Below are 26863 nucleotides of genomic sequence, written 5' to 3'. Positions count from 1 at the left end.
ATTGGAAAATCTGCTGCAAAAGATCTCTTTAAAGTGTTCAAAAGCAAAGATGTCACTTTGAGGGCTAAAGTGCGCCTGACCCAAGCCATGGTATTTTCAGTCACCTCATATGCATGTAAAAGCTGCACAATGAATAAGGGAGACCGAAGAAGAATTGATTCCCTTGAATTATGGTGTTGGTGAAGAATATTTAATATACCATGGACTGCTGGGATCTCTATGAGTCGGAATCGACTCAGTGGCAGTGGGTTTGGTTTTCTGTTTTTTGTTTTTTATGGACTGCCAGAAGAATGAACAAGTCTGTCTTGTAAGAAGTACAGCCAGAGTGCTCCTTGGAAGCGAGTATGGTGAGACTTCATCTCATGTACTTTGAACACGTTACCGGAAGGGACCAGTCCTTGATGAAGGACATCATGCTTGATAAGGTGGAGAGTCAGCAAAAAAGAGGACAAACCTCAACAAGATGGATTGGTGCAGTGGCTGTAACATTGGGCTCAAACATGGCAGTGACTGTGGAGATAGTGTGATACCAGGCGGTGTTTTGTTCTGTTGTACGAGGGGTCACTATGAGTCAGAACCAACTCCACAGCACCTAAGAACAGCAACAGGATTGCTGGCCATCCAGAAAAACTATTTCTTCTTGGTTTGTCAGTCCTGCCCTGCTATCACCATCAACAATGCCCAGTTTTTTTCCTCTCTGCTTGGGTGATCTGATCCCTTTTAATACTCCCAGAGCTTAAAACTGAGCCTCTAATCCTGTGGCCATAGGATAAAAGCTTCGGAGTCTTCCGGTTGGTGAGACAACCCCTGTAATTTCACCCCATCTCTAGCCATTACAGAAACAAAGAATTAAAATGGAAATTGTGGCTGTAAACCTTCGAAATAGTCTTTTTTTCCCCACAGGGAGTCCTTCAGCAGCTGTCTCTAGAAGGCTGCAGGTTTTACATCCTCTCTTTGCTACTTTTATTTGTCTTTGCTTCACTCTTTTCTGCTTTCTTGTTAAAGAAAGAAAAGCAGTGAAGATGTGAAAGTCTCAGGAAGTTGAGTAATCTCCGATTTAGTTTTCCTGCCTGCTTTAGGAAGGAGCTGGTGGTGTAACAGTTCAATACGTGGTTGCTAACCAAAAAGTTGGTGGTTTGAAGGCACCCAGCAGCTCCGTGGGAGAAAGGCCGGGTGATCTGTATCTGAAAAGATTACAGCCTAGAAAACCCTATGTGGCAGTTCTACTCTGTCACATGAAATCTCTACAAGTCGGAATCAACTCAATGGCGCCCAACAACAGCAATGACACCTATTTTAGAGTTGAGGCATCCATCCCCTTGTTCAAGGATCATCATGTCAGCCTTTTAAAGAGTAATGTTGAACGTGGAAACAATGCGAATGCCCATTCATAGGGGTCTAGTTCATGAGTTAGGTACCAAAGTGCCATGGAGATTATTAACGCCTGCCTTTTGCAGGGTGCTGACTGGGAGGGGGCAAAAAGGACTTCTGTGGTGATGATCATGTACTGCATCTTGACCTGCATGGCGATTTCAAGGATGTATACATATGCAGAAATTAATCGAGCTCTTTTCTACCCTCAAGATTAAGGAGCCCTGGTCATGCAGGGGTTAAGCACTCGGGTACTAACCTAAAGGTTAGTGGTTCAAACCCACCAGTCAGTTGGCGGGACAAAAGACCTGGTGATCTGCTGCCATAAAGATTACAGCCTAGAAAACCCTATGAAGGCAGTTCTGCTCTGTCACATGAAGTTGCCGTGAGTTGGAATCGGCTCAGCAGCTCCCAGCAACAGCAGCCCTTAGGATCAAGTAACTCATAGTGACCCCATATGGCAGAGTAGAACTGCCCCACAGGGTCTTCTAGGCCACAGTCTTTACAAAAGACCTCTTTAAAGTGTTGAAAAGCGAAGATATCACCTTGAAGACTATGGTGCGCCTGCCGCAAGCCATGGTATTTTCAGTCGAATCATATGCATGTGAAAGCTGTCAGTGAATAAAGAAGACCAAAGAAGAATTGACTCTTTCGAATTGTGATATTGGCAATGAATATTGAATATACCATGGACTATCAAAAGGACAAACAAATCTGTCTCAGAAGTCTTAGAAGCAAGGATGGTGAGACTGCGTCTTACATACCTTGGACGTGTTGTCAGGAAGGATCAGTCCCTGGAGAAAGACATCATACTTGGTAAAGTACAGGGTCAGCAGAAAAGAAGAAGATCCTCAATGAGGTAGAATGACACAGTGGCAGCAACAATGGGCTCAAGCATAACAATTATGAGCATGACGCAGGACCAAGCAGTGTTTCATTCTGTGGTCGATAGTGTCACTGTGAGTCGGAACCAACTCAATGGCACCTAACAACAACAACAATAATATTTACAAGAATAGATTGCCAGATCTTTTCTGCTGCAGAGCTTCTGGGTGGGTTTGAACCACCTACCTTTAGGTTAGCAGCTGAGTGCTTAACCATTGCTCCACCAGGGCTCCTTAGTATAGGTTATACCTCAATAAAAATAAATATATTAAAAAGAAAGAAAAATGATACTGTCTTAGTTATCTAGTGCTGCTATAACAGAAATGCCACAAGTGAATGGTTTAACACATTTATTCTTTCACGGCTTAGGAGGCTAGAAGTTTGAATTCAGAGTGCCTACTCTATGGGAAGGCTTTCCCTCTCTCTCTCTTGGCTCTGGAGTAAGGTCTTTGTCTCAGTTTTCCCCTGGGTCTAGGAGGTTCTCAGCATAGGAACCCGGGCCCAAAGCACATAATCTGCTCCCAACTCCTCTTTCTTGGTGGTGATGAGGTCCCTCTCTCTGCTCACTTCTGTCCCCTTATATCTCTTGTAAGATAAAAGGTGATGCAGACCACACCCCAGGGAAACTCCCCTTACATTGGATCAGGGCTGTGACCTGAGTAAGGGTGTTGCGTCCCACCCTAATCCTCATTAACATGACCTAAACCCTGCCTCATTAACATAACGGACAGATCACTCCCAAATGGGACCATAACCACAAGTATAGAGGCTAAGATTTACATCACAAAATGGAGGATAATGGGATCACAAAATGGAGGACAACCACCACACAATACTGGGAATCATGGGCTAGCCAAGTTGGCACATATTCTGGAGGGACACAGTTCAATCCATGACAGCTACGTTTATTGACATGGAAACATGTTCACTCTTTGTGAAATGAGAAAAAAAGCAATTTGTGAAATAGTTAATGTGGTATAATCATACTTCTTGGGTTAAAACAAGGGTTAGCAAACTATGGCTCACAGTCCAGTCTTTTTTTGTATATCATCTTCTACTGGAACAAAACCAAGGTCATTCACTTACCTATTATCTATGGCTGCTTTTGAGCTTCAGCAGCAGAGTCGAATAGTCACAACAGAGACCTTATGGCCCACAGAGCCTAAACTATTTATTATCTTGTCTTTATAGAAAAAGTCTGCCGGCCCTTTTTAAAAGTTACATGTGTGTGCCTAACAAGTTTAGAAGGCTGTTTACCAATATGTTAACAGAGGTAGCCTCCTGATTATGGAATTATATTTTAGTTTTTATTGTATTCTTAATACATTCTGTATTGTTTGCTTTTTAAAAAGTATTATGTATAAAACAAATAATAACACACGTGAGGAACATGTGTCTTAGTTCAACCAAGTATACAAAACCAAATGGGCAATACCTGTCCAAAGGCAAAGACAAAAAGGCAGGAAGGAACAGGAAAACTGGAGGAATGGACAGGGAAAGGGAAAGGAAGAGAGTGCTGGCACATTGCGAGGATTGCAACCAATGTCTGAAAACAATTTGTGTATAAATTTTTGAATGAGAATCTCATGTGTACTGTAAGCTTTTACCTAAAACACAACAATTTTTTTAAAAATGTTATTATGTAATACGTTCTGTAATATAAACAAACAGTGAATGTATTGCATCTGGGAGGAAAATATGTCATTCCCCTTTAGTTCCTTTCCCTCTCCCCCACGCTATCACTAAAGTCTCCTGTCTCTTAATGGTCTGTTTTGTACTGATGCAACCCTCTCTAAATAGGCCGCCGTTCTCCACTGTTCTGAGTGTTAGGGAGAAACACTTAGCAAACCAGCCAAGTCGACTGTTTACTCGCTTGGGTATATGGATGCTTTGTGTCTTTATTTAGCTGCCTCTTGTAAGCTGGGAAGCAAAGGTTCTAGCTTTTATCTCCCTATTAAAAATAGATCCTTTTATGACGAGGAGATGGAGCAGCCATGAGTCATTATCTTCAGTGAGGAAGCAAGTGTGTGATGCCGGATCAGACCTCAGGAGCCGGGCCCCAAGATGGTACCCAGCCACCTCCATGACTCCCTGGTTTCTTGTCATTTCAGGAAGCTGGACGCTTTCATCTACGATGCAGCCGTCTTGAATTACAAGGCTGGGAGGGATGAAGGCTGCAAGCTGGTGACCATCGGGAGTGGGTACATCTTTGCCACCACTGGTTATGGAATTGCCCTGCAGAAAGGTTCCCCTTGGAAGAGACAGATTGACCTGGCCCTGCTCCAGTTTGTGGGTGATGGTAAGACCCTGGGTGACCCCTACTTTCTTTGGGACCTGAGACCTTCACACTCGCTCTGTTTTCTAATTGGCTTTCCAATGGGTCTTTGTGTGATGGGTTTGCACACTGATAGTACTTATTGATTGCATGCCTATTACATGATGCCATTTTTCCTTAGGTTACTTATAATGGGAACCAAATCTAGATAACTTAAATTTTAAAAAGAAAATTATTCTAAGAATATAGGAGTAACTCACATGGAATTTAAGAAAGAGCTGAACAAATAGGCTTAGAGAAAAACAGGGCAGTCCTGGGCCTTTAAAGCAAGAACTCTCTAGAATAGCTCTTCTCTCCAGAGCAGTAGTTCTCAGTTGAGGAGGAGGGTAATTTTGACCCCCCAGGGGACATTTGGCAGTGTCTAGAGACATTTTTGATTGTCAAGACTTGGAGGGCAGTGTTTTGTTTGCTACTGGAATCTAGTGGATAGAGGTCAGAGAGCCTTATAAACATCCTCCAATGCACAGGACATCTCTCTAACCCTCCAATAAAGAATTATCCAGTCCAAAATGTCAATATTGCTGGATTGAGAAACCCTGTTCTAGAGCAATGTAATTATATAACTAGGCTACACTAAGTCCTGATCTCTCTTCTCTAAATTCTAAAGTTTAAATGCCTGATACATTTTGGGCCAAGTTCTCCTTGCTAGACCCATTAGAGTCTGGATTCTGTACCTACTAACAGGTGGAGTCATGTTATACTAACATGACAGCTCCTGTTGTTTCCTACAGAGGAAGGAAGCAGACTTAATTCTAGAAAGTGGAGAGTGAGCAGAAATACTGTGGGAATATACTACAGTTCACCCCTTGCCTGCCTGTCATGAAATCATACAGTGTCTGCCCTTGCGGGGCTTACAGTCTCATGGAATCATGGTATTTATGGACCTTTACAGCCACCTGGGCTGCCAGTGTCTCCAGCACAATTTCCTTCCCTGTCTGTCCTTCTGGACTTCATAGTTAATGATTGCGGCATTGCCCAGAGGTTCCTGATACAGCTTTTAGAGTCCTTTCATGAGTCAGCTGGCAGGATGGGTCCCTTTGAACTGACAACACTGAGAGGGCAAAAGCAAAGTCAGCAATAGATGGAAGGTTGACTCCCAAAACTTGAGTAAGTGGGAGTAGGATACAAAAGCTCGGGGCAAAGGGCAGAAGCTGGATGGAGGCCCTATTCAGAGATGGTTACAAAATATGTTGCATCTGTGTAGAGCTGGGAGAGGAAAATCTAACATGCAATCAGATCAAATGCAGTATCAAAGTGAACAGAGGTTAGTACATAGGGCTGGTCCACAGGGTTGGTGTGAATCTCAACAAAGAGCATAGGACATCTTCTGAAGAACAAATGCCCCAGCCCCCATGAGCATATTCCTGGTTGTCCTAAAGACAGGACCCTCTAAATCTGGAGTTTAAAACCTTCCATAATTCCTTGCAGCTTCATCTCCTCTCTCCACTCCCAGATTTAAACCCTGGATTCTCACAGTGGCATCAAGAATTCTAAATGTGTTTTATATTTAACTCTCAAATAAGAACATCTGATTCTTTGAATTCCCTCTGGGGCATTTGTACCTTCCTCAGATCACTGGCAGTGTTCTCGGATATATAATAGTGATTTGTGGCTGTGCTGGTCAGCTACTGCTGTGAAATCTTAAGAAGCACACAACGGGGAGCATTTATTTGGTTCAGGGGAGTGCAGGTTGGTTGAAGAAGCTCTGCTGCAGCTGTGGTGGCTCTACTCCCTGCTGCAAGCCCGTGGGTCACCAGGTGTGGGCTCTGCTTCACCTGTGCCTGTTTGGAGTGTCAGGCTGAAGGAGCAGCGGCCTCCTCTTTCCTGGGCCATGTCAGAGATAGAGAAAGGCAGGCCTAGCTGCACATGCACAGTTCAAGTGTCTCCTCCATTATATCTGCTAACATTCTTCTGTTCAAAGCAAGTCTGGTGCCCAAGCCCAAAGTCAAAAAAAAAAAAAAAATGTATTGCCATCAAGTCGATTCCGACTTACAGTGACCCTATAGACAGAGTAGAACTGCCCCATAGGATTTCCAAGGAGCAGCTGGTAGATTTGAACTGCCAACCTTTTGGTTAGCAGCTGAGCTCAAAATTCAAGGGATGGGGAAGTTTACTTTATCTTTCATGGGAAGAGTTTTAGAGTTATAAGACAAGGAGTGTGGATACAGAGAAGGGTAAAGAACCAGGCCGTTTATTTAGGACCTGACTCATGGCGACCCCATGCACAATGGAATTGGACCATTGTGATCCACAGAATTTTCGTTGGCTGATCTTCAGAAGTAGGACACTAGACCTTTCTTCCTAGTCTGTCTTAGTTTGGGAGCTCTGCTGAAACCAGTTTAGCATCATAACAATGCACAAGCCTCCACTGACTCATGGTTGGTGACTGTACATGAGATGCATTGGCTGGGAATCAAACCCAGATCTCCCACATGGAAGATGAGAATTCTACCACTAAGCCACCGCTGCCCTGTTTATTCTACCACCAGTTTAAAAACCAGTTGCCATTGAGTCAGTTCTCACTCATGACAATGCCATTTGTGTCAGAGTAGAACTGCGCACCATATGGTTTTCAATGGTTGATTTTTTGGAAGTAGATTCCCAGGCCTTTCTTCTGAGGTGCCTCTGTGTGGACTGGAACTTCCAAGCTTTGAGTTAACAGCTGAGCTCGTTAACCACTTGCCCCAGCCAGGGACTCCAGTCTACCACAGTGGTTGCCTAAGCACTTCTACATGGGATGACCTACTAGGGAAATAGCCTTGTTTCTGGAAGTAAACAGCAGCAAACGCTGAACATAACAGGTAATTGGGCAACAGAGAATTGAATGAATAAATGCATGCACGAATAAATGGTGTTGGCACTTACTCCGTTTGACAGGAAACTTAAATGTGATGGGTAGCTGTCCAATAAGTGAGTTCTAACTTTATCCCTACCTACCGTTGCTGTCACTCTCTCAGTATCTATGATGAAACAGCTAACATATTTAGGGAATAAGACATGCCAATCACCATACCGGATGCGTGACATATGTTCTTTAATCGTTACAACAACCCCATCAAGTTAAATATTGCTGTTATCCCCATTTTATGGAGGAGGAAAGTGAGGCTCAGAGGGCTTGTGTGTTTTAGCTAGTAAATGGCAAAGCCTCTAGTTCAGGAGACTTACTCGGGAAAGGGGTCAATTAGGCAAGACACCTTATTGCGTTTAATTCTCTGAGATGTCTATGGAAGACAATTAATTAGATGCTTGAGATTTATAGGCCCTTTAGGATTGAGCAATTTATGTATATCTGAACTAAATCTGTTGTCCCATTCATAAATACTTCTATAAAGGAGTAATCTTTCTTATTCTCAGTTTCCTCCTCTGTGAATGGGTTCAATAATATTTACCTGATGAGACTGTTGTGAGGATAAAACTGGAGAATGCATGGAAAGAGCACAGTACCCAGAAACATAGAAATTGCTCAGTAAATGTTACCTGTCGCTATCATCATCACCATCACCACTACCATCATTACATTATCACCATCATCACCACTATCTTCATCATCTTTATCACCACCCTCACTTTATCACCATCATCACCACCATCTTCACCATCATTATCACCATCACCACCATTCTCATATTATCACCATCATCACCATCATCATCATCACTGCCATCATGACCTACATCACTGCCATCACCATCACCATAACCTCCACCATCATTGCCATCATCACCATCACCATCATTATCACCATCATCACCACCGTCATTTTCATCATCATAATCTTCACCATCATCATCATCATCACCATTGATGTCAGTGCACAAATTTAGTATTCAACAGCTTATTCAGTGTTATATGGGCAATAATGTGGCCAAGTCACTATCATGGAAACAACCTTTGTGGTCCTGAGCAATAAATATCGCCTTTGTGGCAAAGAGGGAAAATAAAAAGCAAAAGTATCTATATAGGCCAGAGGTTGTCCCTTGTACTTACAGAGCATCTAGGTTCGTACAGATACCTTATGTCCTGACTCCTTGCTTTCCTGGTCTGACTGTCAGGGTTGGGAAATGTGTCTTCTCAGCTTCATCTTTAGAGACCATCTGGAGGGAAAGTAATGGGAGAAAAGATGATGTTGTTCCAGGGGGCGTCTTAAGATAATCTTCCCGGAAAGCTATGTCCAATTCTGGATGTCTGTCTAGGAGTAAATACATGAATTAACACAGCTGCATAAATATTTCACTTATCTTATGCAGCTTCAGCAGGATTAATTATGTTCTAAAATTAGACTTGTTAAAGAGCAAAGTACTGAGCAGTACCTAATTATTATTCATCCTCTAGAATGGAGTGTTTATCTCTTGTTATAGAGTAGTTCGGTGGGTGATTACGAGTCTAATGAGTGTCAAAAGTATAAAGAAAAAGTCCCTAATGAGCGGTGTAAATATACCCTTTGAGCGGAGTGTTTGGTTATTGGGGGAACCTCTTACATGAAGCCTTCCAGGTATTTCCCTACAAAAAAAAAGGCTACTGATCTGCCTTAAGAATACACACAGTTTCCCATTACCACCTTGCCTTCCTTTTCCTGTCCAATTGTGCCTTTCCTGGAATGATGGGGTGTACCAGGGGGATCTTTGGCTCTCAGTAGTTTAGTAACACTCACAAGTACTTTCATCATTGATCGTATAGCATTGACAAACAACATTTACTGAGAAAATAGGTATCTTCCTAGACATCTATATTCTAAGAAGGGGATGTTATAGTCCTTTTCTACTTTCTTTCAGGAAACTTAGAGTCCAGTTGGTTGGAAATGTATATACTTAATATGTATAATCTTAAAATAATAATAAAAAAAGAACTGGATGGTGCCCAGCTGCCATTACTGAGTGTTTTGATTAAACATTGTATAGAAAAATCCTGATTAAAGGGGAGAAAATGCAGAACAAAATTTCAAATTCTCAGTGAAATTCAGACTTTCTGCAACCATTGAGGCTGGATAAATTCCTAAAACTATTGCCCTGAGATAATCTTTGAACTTTAAACCTTAAACCAAAACTATCACCTGAAGTCTTCTTAGAACCATGTATCTTATTTTAATTAGTAAAACACATCTTCTTTGAACATTGTGCTCTTTTAAAGAATTATCTATGTGAGATTATATTGACAAGGGCAACACGAAAGGTTGGATGAGAAGCTTAGGGGGAAGTGAGCTTAAGATAATGGTGGTGGAATAATGTGGAAAAGGATGCCAGAATGGTAGCACAACCTGAAGAACATAACCAAAGACACTGAATTATACACGTAGAAATTGTTGAAATGATGTATCTTTGGCTGTGTATACTTTGACCAATATAAAAAAAAATCTAAATTAAAATATGAAATATTTCTTACTATATAAATATATAACAAGCAGTATATAAATGCATGAATATATATATACTCTTAAGTGTCTGGTAGATAAGAGAGCAGTCAAAGATAAATATGAGACAGTCTAGTGTTTTTTTTTTTAATGGAAGAATGAAAGGACGTGAGTCATAAAAAAAACAAGTGTAGTGAAGTTTAGACAAAACTAGAATGGGCCATAGTCAATGGAGGCTTCATTCATTAATCTATTCAACCAGAAAATATCTATGGAGCACCTGGCACCAAAAGGTGACACTTGAACGAGAACTTAAAGACCAAGTAGGTTTGAGACTGAAAGAATGGCATTTCTCGCTGTGAAAGGGAGCTGAACAGAGGGTCTCTTGGGTCCCATCTATCTCATAGATTTTGTGGTTCTTTGTATGGTTCTGGAATTTGAAGAGGTGGAAGGAATAACAGAGGCCAAAGCCTATCGGATGGTGTCAGGAACCAGCAAAGAGACATTGAGGGGCGCAAGATAGAGTAACTAGATGATTTGGAAGTTAGCGATGCTGTGATAGAGGAAGGAAACATATATATATGTTTGTGTGTATATATATATACATATGGAGCCCTGGTGGCACAAATGGTTAAGCACTCAACTGCTAACCAAAAGGTCAGCAGTTCGAATCCACCAGGTGCTCCTTGGAAACCCTACGGAGCAGTTCTACTCTGTCCTATAGGTTTGCTATGAGTCAGAATCAACTTGAGAGCAATGGATTTTTTTTTTTTAGGGTGGGGCATGGGATTTTGCATTTTTAACAAGCTCTAGTTCCCAGGTGATGCCAGTGCTTCTGGTTCATGGACATTCCCCTGAGTAGCTTTTTATAGAGGTAAAATGGAACCACGTTCGTCTAACTCCGATTACGATTGTCTTTCTATTAAACCATGCTCCCGGGAGGAATCTGGATCACCAGTGGCCCTGCCACCTTAGCTGTAATACGCAATCTGCCTTAGCATGTACGTTGCTCACTTTGCATGGTTGTAGTGTTTATTTTTAAACTCAGAAATACATTACTTGTCCCTCATATCTTGTTGGAGTTTATTGAACAAATGTAATTAACTATATGTATGTGTGTGTGTATATGTATATCTTATAATTCTTTACAAATTATTTACATGGCGTATGTCATTGCAAGGAGCCCTGGTGGTACAGTGGTTAAGTGTTCGGCTGCTAACCAAGAGGTCAATGGTTGGAACCCCCCAGCCGCTCTGTGGGAGAAAGATGTGGCAGCCTGCTTCCATAAAGATTTGCAGCCTTGGAAACCCTCTGCGAAAGCTCTGCTCTGTTTTATAGGGTCACTAAGAGTCAGAATTGACTCAATGGCAACGCGTTTGTGTGTGTGTGTGTGTGTGTGTGTGTGATTGTGGCTGTAGCAACTTTAGGCATATATGATAGATACCATATATGAAATATGTGAAAGATATGACAAATATCTCTTGTCATAATAATTTAATATTGTTTTAATGATATGCACTATTATTGTATTAATAATATACCAAAAAAAAAAAAAACTGTTCAGTTCTGACTCATAGTGACCCCATGTATGTCAGAGCGGAACTGAGCTCCATTGGGTTTTCAAGGCTTTGACCTTGCAGAAGCAGATCTCCAGACTTTCTTTTGAGGCACCTATGGGGTGGCATACTAGTGGTTAAGAGCTCGGCTGCTAATCAAAAGGTTGGCAGTTCAAATCCACCAGCCAATCCTTGGAAACCCTAGGGGGCAGTTCTGTTCTATCCTATGGGGTCGTTATGAGTAAAAACGGACTCTGGCACCTAACAACAGCAACAACAACATGGTGGGTTTGAACCACCAATCATTCGGGTAAGTAGTTAAGTGCTTAACCATTTGCCCCACTGAGGGACTCCTGTGAATAATATACATAATATTGGTATCGTATTGATGGTGCGACCAACTCGTCCCATTTTTCTAGGACTCTCTCACTTTTAAAACTAGTTAGTGGGCCTAGTTAAATCTATGAAATACTTGAGACTATGGTACATGTACTTGCCACATATACCATATCAGCTGTATAGGTATGTTGGAGCCCCCTGCCCCTTCTATACTGCAGCTTAACAAGCTCTCTTATGGAAACTCACTCAGATCGTTAACTGATTGGAAGGGAAACATGTGCTCTGCCCTTGTGTTAATAGGGAGCTTTGCTTCAGTTGACCAGGGCGCTGTGGAAACCACCAGCCCAGGATAATCATGCTCACGTATCTTGGCACTGGGGGAGCACTGACAGGGCGTTCATAGAGAAGCCCACTTCCTGCCTCCGAGTGGGTGGCCATAGTGTTCTGATGCCCCCATGTGCTGGCCGCCCTTCCACCGAGGCGTGCAGGATGGCTGTTGAGGGTGAAAGACCCCGTGCTGTCAGCCAGAGCAGAGCGGATTTGTGTGGTTGCAGTTCTTTGTGTATCTAATTAGGATTCTCATGAATTGCTCTGGGCTCCTGGACAGATTGCTAATATCTGCAGCACTGCTCTGTTCCAGCTTCCCAACTTACTATCTTTGAGCTGACGTCCAAGCCTCTGGAAATTGTGCACTACAGATGAGTAAGTAAACACAAGTAAGCCCTTGCTTACCTTGCTTCCTGGGTAATCCGCCCCTGCTTGTGTCTATTCTTGTTACCCTTCCCTTCCCCTAGGACTCAACATTGAGCTTGGCACACAGTAGGTACTCAAAGAAAATTTGTGGAATGAATGAATTTGAAAATACTGGAGGTATACTTTTGCAGGAATTAACTTCTTGAATTAAGTATCTTCTCTGCTGAAGGAAATGTTCTTTTCATTAGGAAGGACATTTGTGATTGAGGAGTTAAACAAGAGAAAGTGTGTTTCATCAGGGGCTGGCAAAGTATGGCCTGCAGCCCAAATCCAGCCCCCTACTCATTTTTTTAAAATAGAGTTTTGTTGGGACACAGTCACACTCATTTGTTTACAGACGGTCTATGGCAGCTTTCACATGACAACAGTAGAGTTGACTGGTTGCAACAGAGACCGTATGATCCGCAAAGCCCAAAATATTTACTGTTTGGCCCTTTACAGAAAACCTTTGCCAACCCCTGGTTTAGAATGCCTGAAGAAAAATAAGAGGGGCAGAGGAGACTTTAGAAAAACAGAAAAGGTTGCTCAGTTTTGCTAAGGGAAGAGGGAAGACTGAGATGAGTGAAAGAAGTGGGATGATGAGGGAGAGGGAACAGAGAAGTGTGAGGAGAAGACATGCTGCTAGGTGCCTAGTCGATTCCCACTCAACATCGACCCTGTAGGGCAGAGTGGAACTGCCCCCATAGGCTTCCAAAGCTATAATCTTTATGGATTTGGAGCCCTGGTGGTACAGTGGTTGAGAGCATGACTGCTAACCAAAAGGTCGGAAGTTCAAATCTACCAGGTGCTCCTTGGAAACCCTATGGGGCAGTTCTACTGTGTCTTGTAGGGTCACTATGAGTCCAAATTGACTCCACAGCAACGGGTTTGGGGTTTTCTTTTCTTTTTTTTTTTTGGAATCTTTACGTGAGCAGACTGCCACATCTTTCTCCCAAGGAGCACATGGTGGGTTTGAACCACTGACCTTTTGGTTAGCAGCCGAGTGCTTAACCATTATGCCACCAGGGCTCCTTGAGGAGAAGGCATAGGAGGGGAAACATAAGCAATAAGAGGGAGAAAATTATAAAGGGGTAAAGAAGAAAACAACAGAGTCAAAAGGAAGGAAAGAGGGGAAAGAGAGAGAGAGAGGTGGGGGGAGAGGAGATGAAGAGGAAAGGGCAAGATGAAGGAGGCCAAGAAAGGAAGGCGTGGGAGAAGAGAGAACAGACAGATGTGCCTTGATGACTAGTGCAGGCAGCATTTAGCTGGGCATCCACAGAGCAGGCTGCATTGCTTACGCTGAGCAATTAGCCAAGGTGCCAAAGAAACTACGGCCGTCCGATGCTCTACCCTGGCTCCAGGGTGGTGGCGAGAGGCACTGACCACTTGCTGACTCACTCTAGATGCCTAATCTGTCTCCTGCTGGCCTCCCCTGCCAGTGGTTCTTCAGGGTCTTGGTGACATAGGTCCTGTGTCCTCAGATGACTCAGCAACACTATTGCAGCCAGCAGTTTGAGACCATTTGAAGAGATAAATGCCAAAACAAGGGTGGGAGGCTTGAGGGAGAAGAAGTGCTGATGCTCTGAGAACCCCTTTGAGGGGGGATGGGCAGTTTTCCATTTCTCTGAACGGAAATAGTAAAACAGCTACCATTATCATTATTATTTTTATAGATATTTCTAATATCTAACCTATTTCTAATTATAGCTAAAGCTTATGGAGGGATAACTGTGTGTCACAGATTCATTCAAGTCTTTATATGTCTTATTTTCATTTCGTCCTTGTGATGCCTAAAGGCATCGGTCGGGTGGTGCAAACGGTTAGGTGTTTGGCTGCTAGCTGAAAGGCTGGTGGTTTGAGATCACCCAGAGGCACCTCAGAACAAAGGCCTGGCAATCAACTTCAGAAAACTCAGCCATTGAAATCTCTACGAAGCTCAGTTCTACTCTGACACACATGGGGTGACCATGAGTTGGGGTTGACTCCGTGGCAACTGGTCTTTGATTTTATGATGATTGATCCCTGCGTTCAGGTGAGGAAACCGAGTCCCAGGCGGGCTAAGGAACGTCTCCAGGATCATCCAGGCAGTAAGGGGCAGACCTGAGAGTGGGAACTTTGCCGACCGGCTCCTGGGCCTTTGTTTAACCATTAGGCTGCATTGCTTGCTTCTGCTTCACCTGCCGTAACCCTCACTGACACCTTAGAAGGATGACTTATGGTCTGGGAAGGGGCAGAGCTGTGACTTAAACTTCCCATTGGTCAGACCTCAGTTTCAGTGTCCCTTCGTCTTTTCTTGGGGCCCTGATGGCACAGTGGTTAAGAGCTCAGCTGCTAACCAAAAGGTCAGCAGTTCGAATCCACCAGTGGCCCCTCGGAAACCCTATTAAGCAGTTCTGCTGTCTATAGGGTCACTATGAGTTGGAGTTGACTTGATGACAACGGGTTTGGTGTGGGTCTGTGGTTGTCTCTTCCTGATGGAATGGCGTTGGTCCACAGCAGATGATCCTGGGCAGAGTGACTTGACTACAGAGGTTGAGGGTGGGAGAGAAAGCAACCTATGTTCTTGTCCATTTTTCCAGGGCAAAGGAGGCTGTACATGCTTCGGGCCGCAGCACTGTGGGAACAGGCCCAGCCTAATTTTTGAGATCCTTCAATCCTGGGCAGTTTGGGGAGAACTCTGGACCTAGAAGCAAGAGATGAGAAGGACTTAAACAAGGACAGAATGTAATTAAGAGAAGTCAGACGTTTGGCTCCGATATAGGCTGGCAGAGCGGCCTTTACAGTTCACAAAGACCCGTGTAGTTGCTGAATTGCTTGCTCCCTACAGAGCTCCCTAATAATCCCCGGCATTTCAGAAAGTGATTGTTCCTCACCAAACGAGCTTTAATCAAATTGAGACTTCAAAGACAGAAACCACAGATTGGGCTGAGCGAGCTCCTGCGCAAATCATGAACTTTCTAATCAAGTTACTAAGGACGGGGTGCTGTTTACAAAGCCCACCAGTTTATCCGACCATTAGTTCATTTTCTCATTCTCCTTTCTAGTCACTCACTCAACAAAGAGTGGCTGAGCAGCTTCTGAGCGCCAGTAGGTGGGATGTAAAAATAATTAAATACTTCTATTGCCCTTAGCGGTTAGCTTACTTAAGACGATGTGTGTGACATACTTCTGTCCATCAGACCTACTTGGGGAGCCTGTGGAAAATATAGATACTTAATTTTCACCCTCTCCCCTGTGCCTTTTTAACAGCCTCTCTGGGTGATTCTGATGCCCAATAAGGTTTAAGAACCACTCTGTAGAACAACAATATTTAGCATTTGGAAGTCTGTTATTCTCTGACTGGCAAGTGCTGGTTGAGTTTCAGTACCAACAGATCACTCAGTTGGGGTCCGTGAAATTGGATCTTGGCTGTGTGTTTTCCTCATCCTCCTCCTCTCATGGTTCCTAACTGTGTTTGTTGTTGTTAGCTACTGTTGAACCAGCCCAACTCATGACAACCCCATGCACGACAGGATCAGACCACCGTGATCCATAGGGTATTTATTGGCTGATTTTCTCGGAAGTAGATCACCAGGCCTTTCTTGGTAGTCTGTCTTAGTCTGGAAACTCTGCTGAAACCCGTTCATCATCATAGCAACAGACAAGCCGTCACTGACGGATGGGTGGTGGCTGTGCTTGAGATGCGTTGGTCAGGAATCAAACCCAGGTCTCCCACGTGGAACGCAAGAATTCTACCACTGAACCACACTGCCCTCATTAATTGTGTTTACATATCCAGAAACCTCAATGGTTTTGGAAACCTAAGGAATAAATGGTGTAGAACATCTTAGCGTCAGCCTACACAGTGACTACAGTAAGGAATGTAGGAGAGACGGGGTAGATCATGAATAGAGAAATCATCAAATATGTTTTAATCTAAAGCGTCCTCGTTCAGCCAAGGGTCAAAAATAGACATAGAAGTCTTTGTTGCTTCCAAAGATTTCATTTTTTACTTATTTACTGTAAATCCATTGCTGTCGAGTCAATTCTGACTCATAGAGACCCTATAGGACAGAGTAGAACTGCCCCATCAGGTTTCCAAGAAGTGGCTGGTGAATTCAAACTGCCGGCCTACTGCACCACCAGGGCTCCACTGACTGTAATAAGTGTTAAAAAATAAAGCAGGCAAGATTGAAGGCCTGACATTTGGGCAGGGGCTCAGCCAGAGCTACTATTGATTAAACCAGTTTTTGACCCAGATTTGGAGGGGACGGCTCCCCTGATTCCAGGTAGATGTGATCTCATTTGAAACCACCTGGGAAGTGTGGAGAAAGACCATTTTGTTGATGGGCTGACTGAGTCTGGTTCTTTCATGTGAATTTCATTATTTCTCTCACTATATATCAATGACTTCTGCATACAAATCTCATTTATACACAAGGTAGCAGCTTTGATGATAAGTACCAAAGGGTTGCAGTGGTGATTAATGACCATTTTGATGTCCCAGCAACTACGTCACTTTGACCCTTCTGTGACCTAAAATCCATGTCCAGGGCAAACTATTCATTTGGAAACGCGACATTTTCAGAGAAAGAAATGTGCCAGTCCTAAGCATAGATTAGCACTAAGGGGCTTAAATGCTCCTCCATTGGCCTGTGACCAGATGGTGCCATAAAAATTAGACTTGTTTATCTCCCTCCTAATTTTAACTAGGGACATATTTGGAATACTAATGGAAAAGCACTTACTTAAAGAACAGATAAAGCTCATGAATCTCCTGAAGGACCATTGACTCCCTATGTGGTAGAGCTCCAAGGGGCTTCATCTGTATAAGTGAATTTCCTGACAGGCCCGTTGAGCCCCAGAGCCGTGGTGTTTATCATCAGTTAGACACCAGAATTAGAACAAAGCCAGTGGTGCTAAGCCCGCACCTGACAAGGAGCGAACCACTCAAACCAGAGAAAGTCAAATGCCAGAAATATCAAAGTTGAAGTAAGACATAACGAATGGCTTGCTGGTAAGTCAACCACTGATGTCACAGAGCCAGGCACAGGGTTTAGGAGATAAACAGTGGCCCAGATTCCTCTCAGCGTATATATTTTTTAAAAGCACCTTTAATTGGAAAGGCAATACATACACACACACACACACACACGCTCATGGTAAGCCCACGTATAACAGAACAAAACATCGTCCGATCCTGCACTGTCTTCATGATCACTGCTATGTTTGAGTCCACTGTTGCAGCCGTTGTGTTAGTCTATCTTATTGAGGGTTTCTCTCGCCTTTGCCAGCCCCTACTTTACCAAAGGTGATGTCCTCTTCTAGCATTGGGTCCCTCCTGATGGCGTGCCCAAAGTAAGTGAGTTGAAGTCTCAGACAATAGTCTACGATTCATAGTTTTCACTAACTCATTTCCAGAAGTGGATCATCAGGCCTTTCTTCCTAGTCTTAGTCTGGAATCTCTGCTGAGACCTATCCACCGTGGGTGGTCCTGCTGGTATTCGAAATACTGATAATATAGCTTCTGACATCATGGCAACATGCAAGTCACTACTGTACAACTGACGGATGGGTGGTGGATATATACAGGGAGTCCCTGACTTACGATGGGTCCCATTCTGACAACTGTGTTGTGAGTTGGTTCTGATGTGAGTCAAATACCTCATATTTTTAGTTATTATTATTAATGCCTTTTATTATCAGGATTCTTATAAATCTGATCTTTAGTTGTCATTGGGGTTGGAAACATAACATATAAACTTACAGAGATATTTTAACATTGTATGTAATACATATTACTAACAATAAGATGTTAAAAAAAAAAAGGCAGTCATAAATGCTTTTTGCCATAACTCGAATACGTAGTAAGTTGGGGATTACCTACCTGTATTTAAAATCTCTCCAATCTACTACTTTAACGTGCTTGTTTTCAATCTGCATATCCCCTTCTGGTCTCTGTTACTCGTTCGACACGTAATTCTCAATTATATACTGTATTTTTACATAACATGTAAAAAAAAAATGGCATAGCAGTGCTTATGGAAATACCTCACAGGGGGAGGGAGTGATTGGCCAACAAACGTAGAAGACGTGTTATTTGTGTAAAAATATGGTACAGTCTTATATTCCCCTATTTTCACTCACCCTTCTATTATAAACGTTTGGTCACATTGCTATATAATCTAGTCCTCACAGTTTATTGACATTTGCATAAAACGTTATCATCTTTATTAAACCACAATTTATTACATTATTATGTTAAATATTTGATTTTTTCCCTAGAATAGAGAAAAATAAAATGAATATCTTCTTGCCTATATATACTTTTTCTTTTGAATTGTCTGTTTGCAACAAACTCTTAGATGTAGAGTTCACGGGGTTAATGGCTATAAGCATCTCTATGAGTCTTGATACATAGTATCATATTAATGTCACAAAAGATTGTTTCTAATTGTTGTTAGGTCGGTTCTGACTCACAGGGGCCTGATGTACAACAGAATGAAACACTGCCAGGTCCTGCACCATTCTCACAATCGTTATGCTTGAGCCCATTGTTGCAGCCGCTGTGTCAGTCCGTCTTGTTGAGGGTCTTCCTCCTTTTCACTGACCCTCTGCTTTACCAAGCATGATGTTCTTCTCCAGGGACTGATCCTTCCTGATAGCATGTCCAAAGTATGTGAGAGGAAGTCTCACCATCCTTGCTTCTAATGAGCGTTCTGGCTGTACTTCTAAGACAGATGTGTTCATTTTTCTGGCAGTCCATGGTATATTAAATATGCTTCGCTAACACCATAATTCATAACTCTTCTTTGGTCTTCCTTATTCATTGTCAAGCTTTTGCATGCATATGAGGCAATTGAAAATACCATGGCTTGGTTCAGACACACCTTATTCCTCAAGGTGACATCTTTGAAGAAGTCTTTTGTTACAGATTTGCCCAATGAAATATGTTGTTTGATTTCTTGATTGCTGCATCCTAATTAAAGTTCTATTCTTAAAGAATCATTGTACCAATTTTACAACAACCTAGCAACCATTTGAAATTACTCTTCTTTTTTAGCTATTTTAGAAGGTGTAGAGTGGTATCTCAGAGCCCTGGTGGCGTCAGCAGTTTGAACCCACCAGCTGCTCCTTGAAAACCCTATGGAGCAGTTCTACTCTGTCCTATAGAGTCACTATGAGTCCGAATGGACTTGAGGGCAACGGGTTTGGTGTTTTCTGTTTTTTTTTTTTTTTTTTAAAGTGATATCTCATTGTTCCCTTAGTTTGAATTCCTTTGAATACTGGTGAGAAAGGGGGGGGGGAAGAGTGAGCTGTCTGTTATCTTTTTTACCTATTTTATCTATTTTTTTAAAATAAATTTGAATGCACATTAAAAAAAAATTTATTGTACTTAAAGTGAAAGTTTACAAATCAAGTCAGGCTCTCATACAAAAATTTATATACACCTTGCTGTATACTCCTAGTTGCCCTCTCCCTAATGAGACAGCACACTCCTTCTCTCCACCCTGTATTTCCGTGTCCATTCAGCCAGCTTCTGTCCCCCTCTGCCTTCTTACATCCCCTCTAGACAGGAGCTGCCCAGATAGTCTCATGTGTCTACTTGATCCAAGAAGCTCACACTTCACCAGTATCATTTTCTATCCTATACTCTAGTTCAATCCCTGTCTGAAGAGTTGGCTTTGGGAATGGTTCCTGTCTTCAGCTAACAGAAGGTCTGGGGACCATGACCTCCAGGGTCCTTCTGGTCTCAGTCAGACCATTAAGTACAAGAATTTGAGGTGCATCCTACTGCTGTCCTGCTCCCTCAGGGGTTCTCTGTGTGTTCCCTGTCTGTGCAGTCATCGGTTGTGCCCGGGCACCGTCTAGTTCATCTAGTCTCAGGCTGAGGTAGTCTCTGCTTTATGTGGCCTCTTCTGTCTCTTGGGCTCATAATTACCTTGTGTCTTTGGTGTTCTTCATTCTCCTTTGCTGCAGGTGGGTTGAGACCAATTGATGCGTCTTAGATGGCTGCTTGCTAGCGTAAGACCCCAGATGCCACTCTCCAAAGTGAAATGCAGAATATTTTCTTAAAAGATTTTATTATGCCAATTTACTTAGATGTCCCCCTGAAACCATGGTCCCCAAACCTCTGTCCCTCCTACTCTGGCCTTCAAAGCTTTCTGTTTATTTAGGAAACTTCTATGCTTTTGGTTTAGTCCAGTTGTGCTGTATTGCGTGTTGTCTTTCCCTTCACTTAAAATAGTTCTTGTGTACTATCTTATTAGTGAATACCCCTCTCCCTCCCTCCCTTCTCACTCTCATAACCATCAAAGAATATTTTCCTCTCTGTTTAAACTATTTCTCCAGTTATTATAATAGTGGTCTCATATAATATTTGTCCTTTTGCAAATGACAATTTTACTCAGCGTAATGCCTTCCAAATTCCTCCATGTTATGAAATGTTTCATGGAGTCTTCATTATTCTTTATCGATGTGTAGTATTCCATTGTGTGAATATAACTTACTTATCCATTCATCCATTGATGGGCACCTTGGTTGCTTCCATCTTTTTGCTCTTGTAAACAGTGCTGCAGTGAACGTGGCTGTGCATATATCTGTTTGTGTAAAGGCTCTTATTTCTCTAGGATTTTTTTTTATATTCCAAGGAGTGGGATTCCTGGATCGTATGGTAGTTCTATTTCTAACTTTTTAAGGAAGTGCCAATCCATTTCCAAACTGGTTGTACCATTTTACATTCCCACCAGCAGTCTGTAAGTGTTCCAATCTCTCCACAACCTCTCCAACATTTATTATTTTGTGTTTTTTGGATTAATGCCAGCCTTGTTGGAGTGAGATGGAATCTCATTGTAGTTTTGATTTGCCTTTCTCTAATGGCTAATGATCGTGAGCATTTCCTCATGTATCTGTTAGCTACCTGAATGTCATCTTTAGTGAAGTGTCTATTCATATCCTTTGCTCATTTTTTAATTGGGTTATTTGTCTTTTTTGTAGTTGAGTTTTTACAGTATCATGTAGATTTTAGAGATCAGATGCTGATCAGAAATGTCATAGCTACAAACATTTTCCCAATCCGTAGATAATCATTTTACCCTTTTGGTGAAGTCTTTGGATGAGCATAGGTGTTTGATTTTTAGGAGCTCCCAGTTACCTAGTTTCTCTTCTGGTTTTTGTGCATCATTAGTAATGTTTTGTATACTGTTTATGCCATGTATTAGGGCTCCTAATGTTGTCCCTATTTTTTCATCCATGATTTTTATTGTTTTAGATTTTATATTTAGGTCTTTAATCTATTTTGAGTTAGTTTTACTGCATGGTGTGAAGTATGGGTCTTCTTTCAGTTTTTTGCAGATGGATATCCATTTATGCCACCACCATTTGTTAAAGACACTGTCTTTTCCCCATTTAACTGACTTTGGGCCTTTGTCAAATATCAGCTGCTCATATGTGGGTGGATTTATGTCTTTATTCTCAATTCTGTTCCATTGGCCTATGTATCTGTTGTTGTACCAGTACCAGGCTGTTTTGACTACTGTGGCGGTATAATAGGTTCTAAAATCAGGTAGTGTGAAGCCTCCCACTTTGTTCTTCTTTTTCAGTAATGCTTTACTTATCTGGGGCCTCTTTCTCTTCCATGTGAAGTTGAGGATTTCTTAATCCATCTCATTAAAAAATGTCGTTGGGATTTGGATCAGAATTGCATTGTATCTATAGGTCACTTTTGGTACAAAAGACATTTTTACAATGTTAAGTCTTCCTATCCATGAGCAAGTTATGTTTTTCCATTTATGTAGGTCTCTTTTGGTTTCTTGCAGTAACGTTTTGTAGTTTTCTTTGTGTGTTTTACATCTCTGGTAAGATTTATTCCTAAGTATTTTATTTTCTTGAGGGCTACTGTAAATGGTATTGATTTGGTGATTTCCTCTTCAATGTTCTTTTTTTTGGTGTAGAGGAATCCAACTGATTTTTGTATGTTTATCTTGTATCAAGATTCCTGCTGAACTATTAGTTTCAGTAGTTTTCTTGAGGATTCTTTAGGATTTTCTGTGTGTAAGATCTGCAAACAGAGATACTTTTACTTCTTCCTTCCCAGTTTGGATGCCCTTTATTTCTTTATCTAGCCTAATTGCTCTGGTTAGGACCTCCAGCACAATGTTGAATAAGAGTGGTGGTAATGGGCATCCTTGCCTGGTTCCCTTTCTCAAGGGAAATGATTTTAGACTCTCCATTTCAGAGAATGTTGGCTGTTGGCTTTGTATAAATGCCCTTTATTATGTTGAGGAGTTTTCCTTCTATTCCTATTTCGCTGAGAGTTTTTTATTATGAATGGGTGTTGGACTTTGTCAAATGCTTTTTCTGTATCAATTGATAAGATCATGTGGTTCTTATCCTTTGTTTTATTTATATGATGAAGTACATTAATTGTTTTTCTAATGTCCAACCATCCCTGCATACCTGGTGTGAATCCCACTTGGTCATGGTGAATAATTTTTTTGATATATTGTTGAATTCTATTGGCTAGAATTTTATTGAGGATTTTTGCATCTAAGTTCATAAGAGATATAGGTCTGTAATTTTCTTTGTGGTGTCTTTACCTGGTTTTGGTATCAGGGTTATGCTGGCTTCATAGATTGAGTTTGGGAGTATTCCGTCCTTTTCTATGCTCTGAAATACCTTTAGTAGAGGTGGTGTTAACTCTTCTCTGAAAGTTTGGCAGAACTCTCCAGTGAAGCTGTCCGGGCCAGGGCTTTTTTTTGTTGGGAGTTTTTTAATTACCTTTTCAATCTCTTCTTTTGTTATGGGTCTATGTAGTTGTTCTACCTCTGTTTGTGTTAGTTTAGGTAGGTAGTGTGTTTCTAGAAATGCATCCATTTTTTCTAGGTTTTCAAATTTGTTAGGGTACAGTTTTTCATAGTAATCTAATATGATTCTTTTAATTTCAGTTGGGTCTGTTGTGATGTCACCGGTCTCATTTCTTATTTGGGTTATTTGCTTCCTCTCCTGTTTTTCTTTTGTCAGTTTGGCCGTTGGTTCATCAATTTTCTGATAGGTTCTGATAGGAGGTGTTTTCGTTCTCGTTGGATTCTATGAATTTCTTTATTCCATCCTTAACGTCTTCTATGACCCAGTAATTTTTCTAGCAGGGTATTGTTCAGTTTACAAGTGTTTGATTTCTTTTCCCTGCTTTTTCTGTTATTGATTTCTACTTTTGTGGCCTTTTGGTCAGAGAAGATGCTTTGTAATATTTGGATGTTTTAGATTCTGCTAAGGCTTGCTTTATGACCAAATATGTGGTCTATTCTAGAGAATGTTCCAAGTGCACTGGAAAAGAAAGTATACTTGGCTGCTGTTGGGTGGAGTGTTCTGTATGTCTATGAGGTCAAGTTGGTTGATTGTGGCATTTAGATCTTCCGTGTGTTTATTGAGCTTCTTTCTGGATGTTCTGTCCTTCACCAAAAGTGGTGTGCTGAAGTCTCCTACTATTATTGTGGAGCTGCCTATCTCACTTTTCAATGCTGTCAGGGTTTGTTTCATGTATCTTGAAGCCCCGTCATTGGGTATATTGTCCCTTTAATCATTATGTAGTGTCCTTCCTTACCCTTTGTGGTAGATTTAACTTTAAAGTGTATTTTGTGAGAAATTAATATTGCCACTCCTGCTCTTTTTTGATTGTTGTTTGCTTTATATATTTTTTTCCATCCTTTGAGTTTTTGTTTGTGTCTCTAAGTATAAGGTGTGCCTCTTATAGGAAGCATATAGACAGATCATGTTTTTTTATCCATTCTGCCGCTCTCTGTCTCTTTATTGGTGCATTAAGTCCATTTACATTTAGCATAATTATGGATAGGTATGAGTTTAGTGCTGTCATTTTGATGTCTTTTTTTGTATGTTGTTGACAGTTTTTTCCCACTTGATTTTTTGTGCTGAGTAGTTTATCTTCTTATATTTTTTCCTCTTAATCACTGTTGTTGATTTTGTTTTTGCTAAGTCTCTATTTTTTTGTCTTTGATTTTATTTTGATGAGTAGGATTTTTAGTCTCCTTTGTCGTTACCTTAATATTAACCCCTATTTTTCTAAGTTTAAAACTTTTATTTTTTATATTGCCTTGACTTCCTCTTCATATGAAAGGTCTATGACAATATTTCTTAGTCCGTCTTTATCGTTTTAACGTTGTCTTCTTTTACATAATGATATCACTCTCTCTCTGTTTTGGGTGTTTTTTTATCTTGATTTATTTTTGTGATTTCCCTACCTGGGTTGGTATCTGGTTGCTCTGTCCTGTGTTTCAGTCTTGGGTTGGTATCTGATATTCTGACCAGAGAACTCCCTTTAGTATTTCTTGTAGTTTTGGTTTTGTTTTTACAAATTCCCTAAATTTTTGTTTATCTGGACATGTCCTAATTTCGCCTTCATATTTGAGAGACAGTTTTGCTGGATATATGATTCTTGGCTGGCAGTTTTTTTCCTTCAATGCTTTATGTAAGTCATCCCATTGCCTTCTTCCCTGCATGGTTTCTGCCGAGTATTCTGAACTTATTGTCTCTCCCTAGCTGCTCTTAAAATTGTCTCTTTATCTTTGGTTTTGGCAAGTTTGATTATAATATGTCTTGGTGATTTTCTTTTGAGGTCTACCTATGTGGAGCTCAGTGAGCATCTTGGATAGATATCTTCTCATCTTGCATGATATCAGGGAAGTTTTCTGCCAACAATTCTCTCTGTATTTTCTGTTATCCTCCCTGTTGTGGTGCTCCAATCACTTGTAGGTTATTTCTCTTGATAGAGTCCCACATGACTCTTAGGGTTTCCTCATTTTTTTTAATTCTTTTATCTGATTTTTCTTTGAATATATTGGTGCCAAGTGTTTTATCTTGAGTCTCACTAATTGTGCCTTCCAGTTTCTCAGTTCTTTTCCTCTGACTTTCTATTGAGTTGTCTAATTCTGTAATTTTATTATTAATCTTCTGGATTTCTGATTGCTGTCTCTCTGTGGATTCTTGCAGCCTGTTAAATTTTTCATTATGTTCTTGAATAACCTTTTTAATTTCTTCAACTGCTTTATCTGTGTGTTCCTTGGCTTGTTCTGCGTTTTGCCTGATCTCCTTCCTGATCTAGTTCCTGATGTCTTGAAGAGTTCTGTATATTAATCTTTCGTATTCTGCATCTGGTAATTCCAGGAATGCACCTTCATCCAGAAGATTCTTTGATTCTTTGTTTTGAGAGCTTATTGAAGTGATCACAGTCTGCTTCTTTATGTGATTTGTTATTGACTGTTGTCTCCAAACCATCTATAATTTATTGTATTATTTTATGTTTGGTTACTGTATCCTAGCTCCCTGCTTTGTTTTGTTTTGATATGCCCAAATAAGCTGCTTGAGTGAGCTAGCTTGATTATTTTCTCCTTTGAGGGTTTAATGTCCTGTCACCAGATGGCTAGAGGTGTTACCAGGTATATGAGCTTAGGAGTCCATTCACTTTTCTTGTATGGATTCAGCTCAGGTGTCCAGGTAGTTGGTTATCAAGTGTGTGATATAGGCCATGTCCTACAGTCTTAGAGGGGCAGGGGTGATTGATGTAGATACAGTTATCTGGTTGTAGTAGGGGGTCACGCTGTGAACAAGGTAGGGGACTACCAACCATCACCCGAGTGTCTGTGAGGAAGGCACATCACTGTCCCATACAGCACATAGGTGGGTGGGTTCTGTAGGCAGACCATGGGCACCCAGTGCTTTTGGTTGTAAGGACTTGAAGGTACCACTTAACCTTGGACCTCTGTCGTGGGTGGCTCGGTGACGTGGGTGGAGCCACTAGTCCTTAGGTCCATGATGTGGGTAATTGAGGACCCTGTTTACTAGGCAAAGCAGTGTCAAACATCAAACACCCACTTCTCCACTGCACAGCTGAAACTGTTGGAATCTGACACAAAGGCCTGTTCTCCTGAAATGGGCCCACACAGGTCTATGCAGGGGTGAAAGGTATTCAAAGTCCATGGACCGTTTGTGCCTGGAGAGGAGCCGCTTCTGTCCTAAGCTCCCCAGCTTAGTGGAGCTGGCAGATTATCTTTTCACCCAATTGTGAATATATTCCTTCTCCAAGGGTGGGAGAATGACTCAGAGCGTGCAGCAGGACCTATGTCAGGCCCAGGGAAATCGACAGCCACTGAAACTGGCTTGGGGGCTGGGTCGTGGTAAAATAAATGCAAGTTCTTAGCTTTTGCCAAGAGCGCTGTTCTTCTCTAGTTCTGGAGGTGTGAGTAGGCTGTGTAGCTAGCTGTCTCTCCCTGAGGAAACCACATCTGGAATGCTGCCACCATCCCC

The 26863-nt window shown here is 41.6% G+C and overlaps 1 protein-coding gene across 1 annotated transcript in view; it reads left to right on the top strand.

Moving 5' to 3' along the window:
• Window positions 1-26863, top strand: part of GRIN2A (glutamate ionotropic receptor NMDA type subunit 2A) — a 488385-nt gene that overhangs the window by 439342 nt on the left and 22180 nt on the right. Inside the window, exon 10 of the mRNA XM_049904373.1 lies at window positions 4368-4555. Within this exon, the coding sequence (XP_049760330.1) occupies window positions 4368-4555 (188 nt within the window). The remainder of the gene's footprint in view (window positions 1-4367; window positions 4556-26863) is intronic.

This window comes from Elephas maximus, chromosome 12, assembly GCF_024166365.1.
Source record: "Elephas maximus indicus isolate mEleMax1 chromosome 12, mEleMax1 primary haplotype, whole genome shotgun sequence".
Taxonomy (NCBI): domain Eukaryota; kingdom Metazoa; phylum Chordata; class Mammalia; order Proboscidea; family Elephantidae; genus Elephas; species Elephas maximus.
Note: the sequence above shows the minus strand (reverse complement) of the source record. Positions and strands in the feature narration are given on the sequence as shown.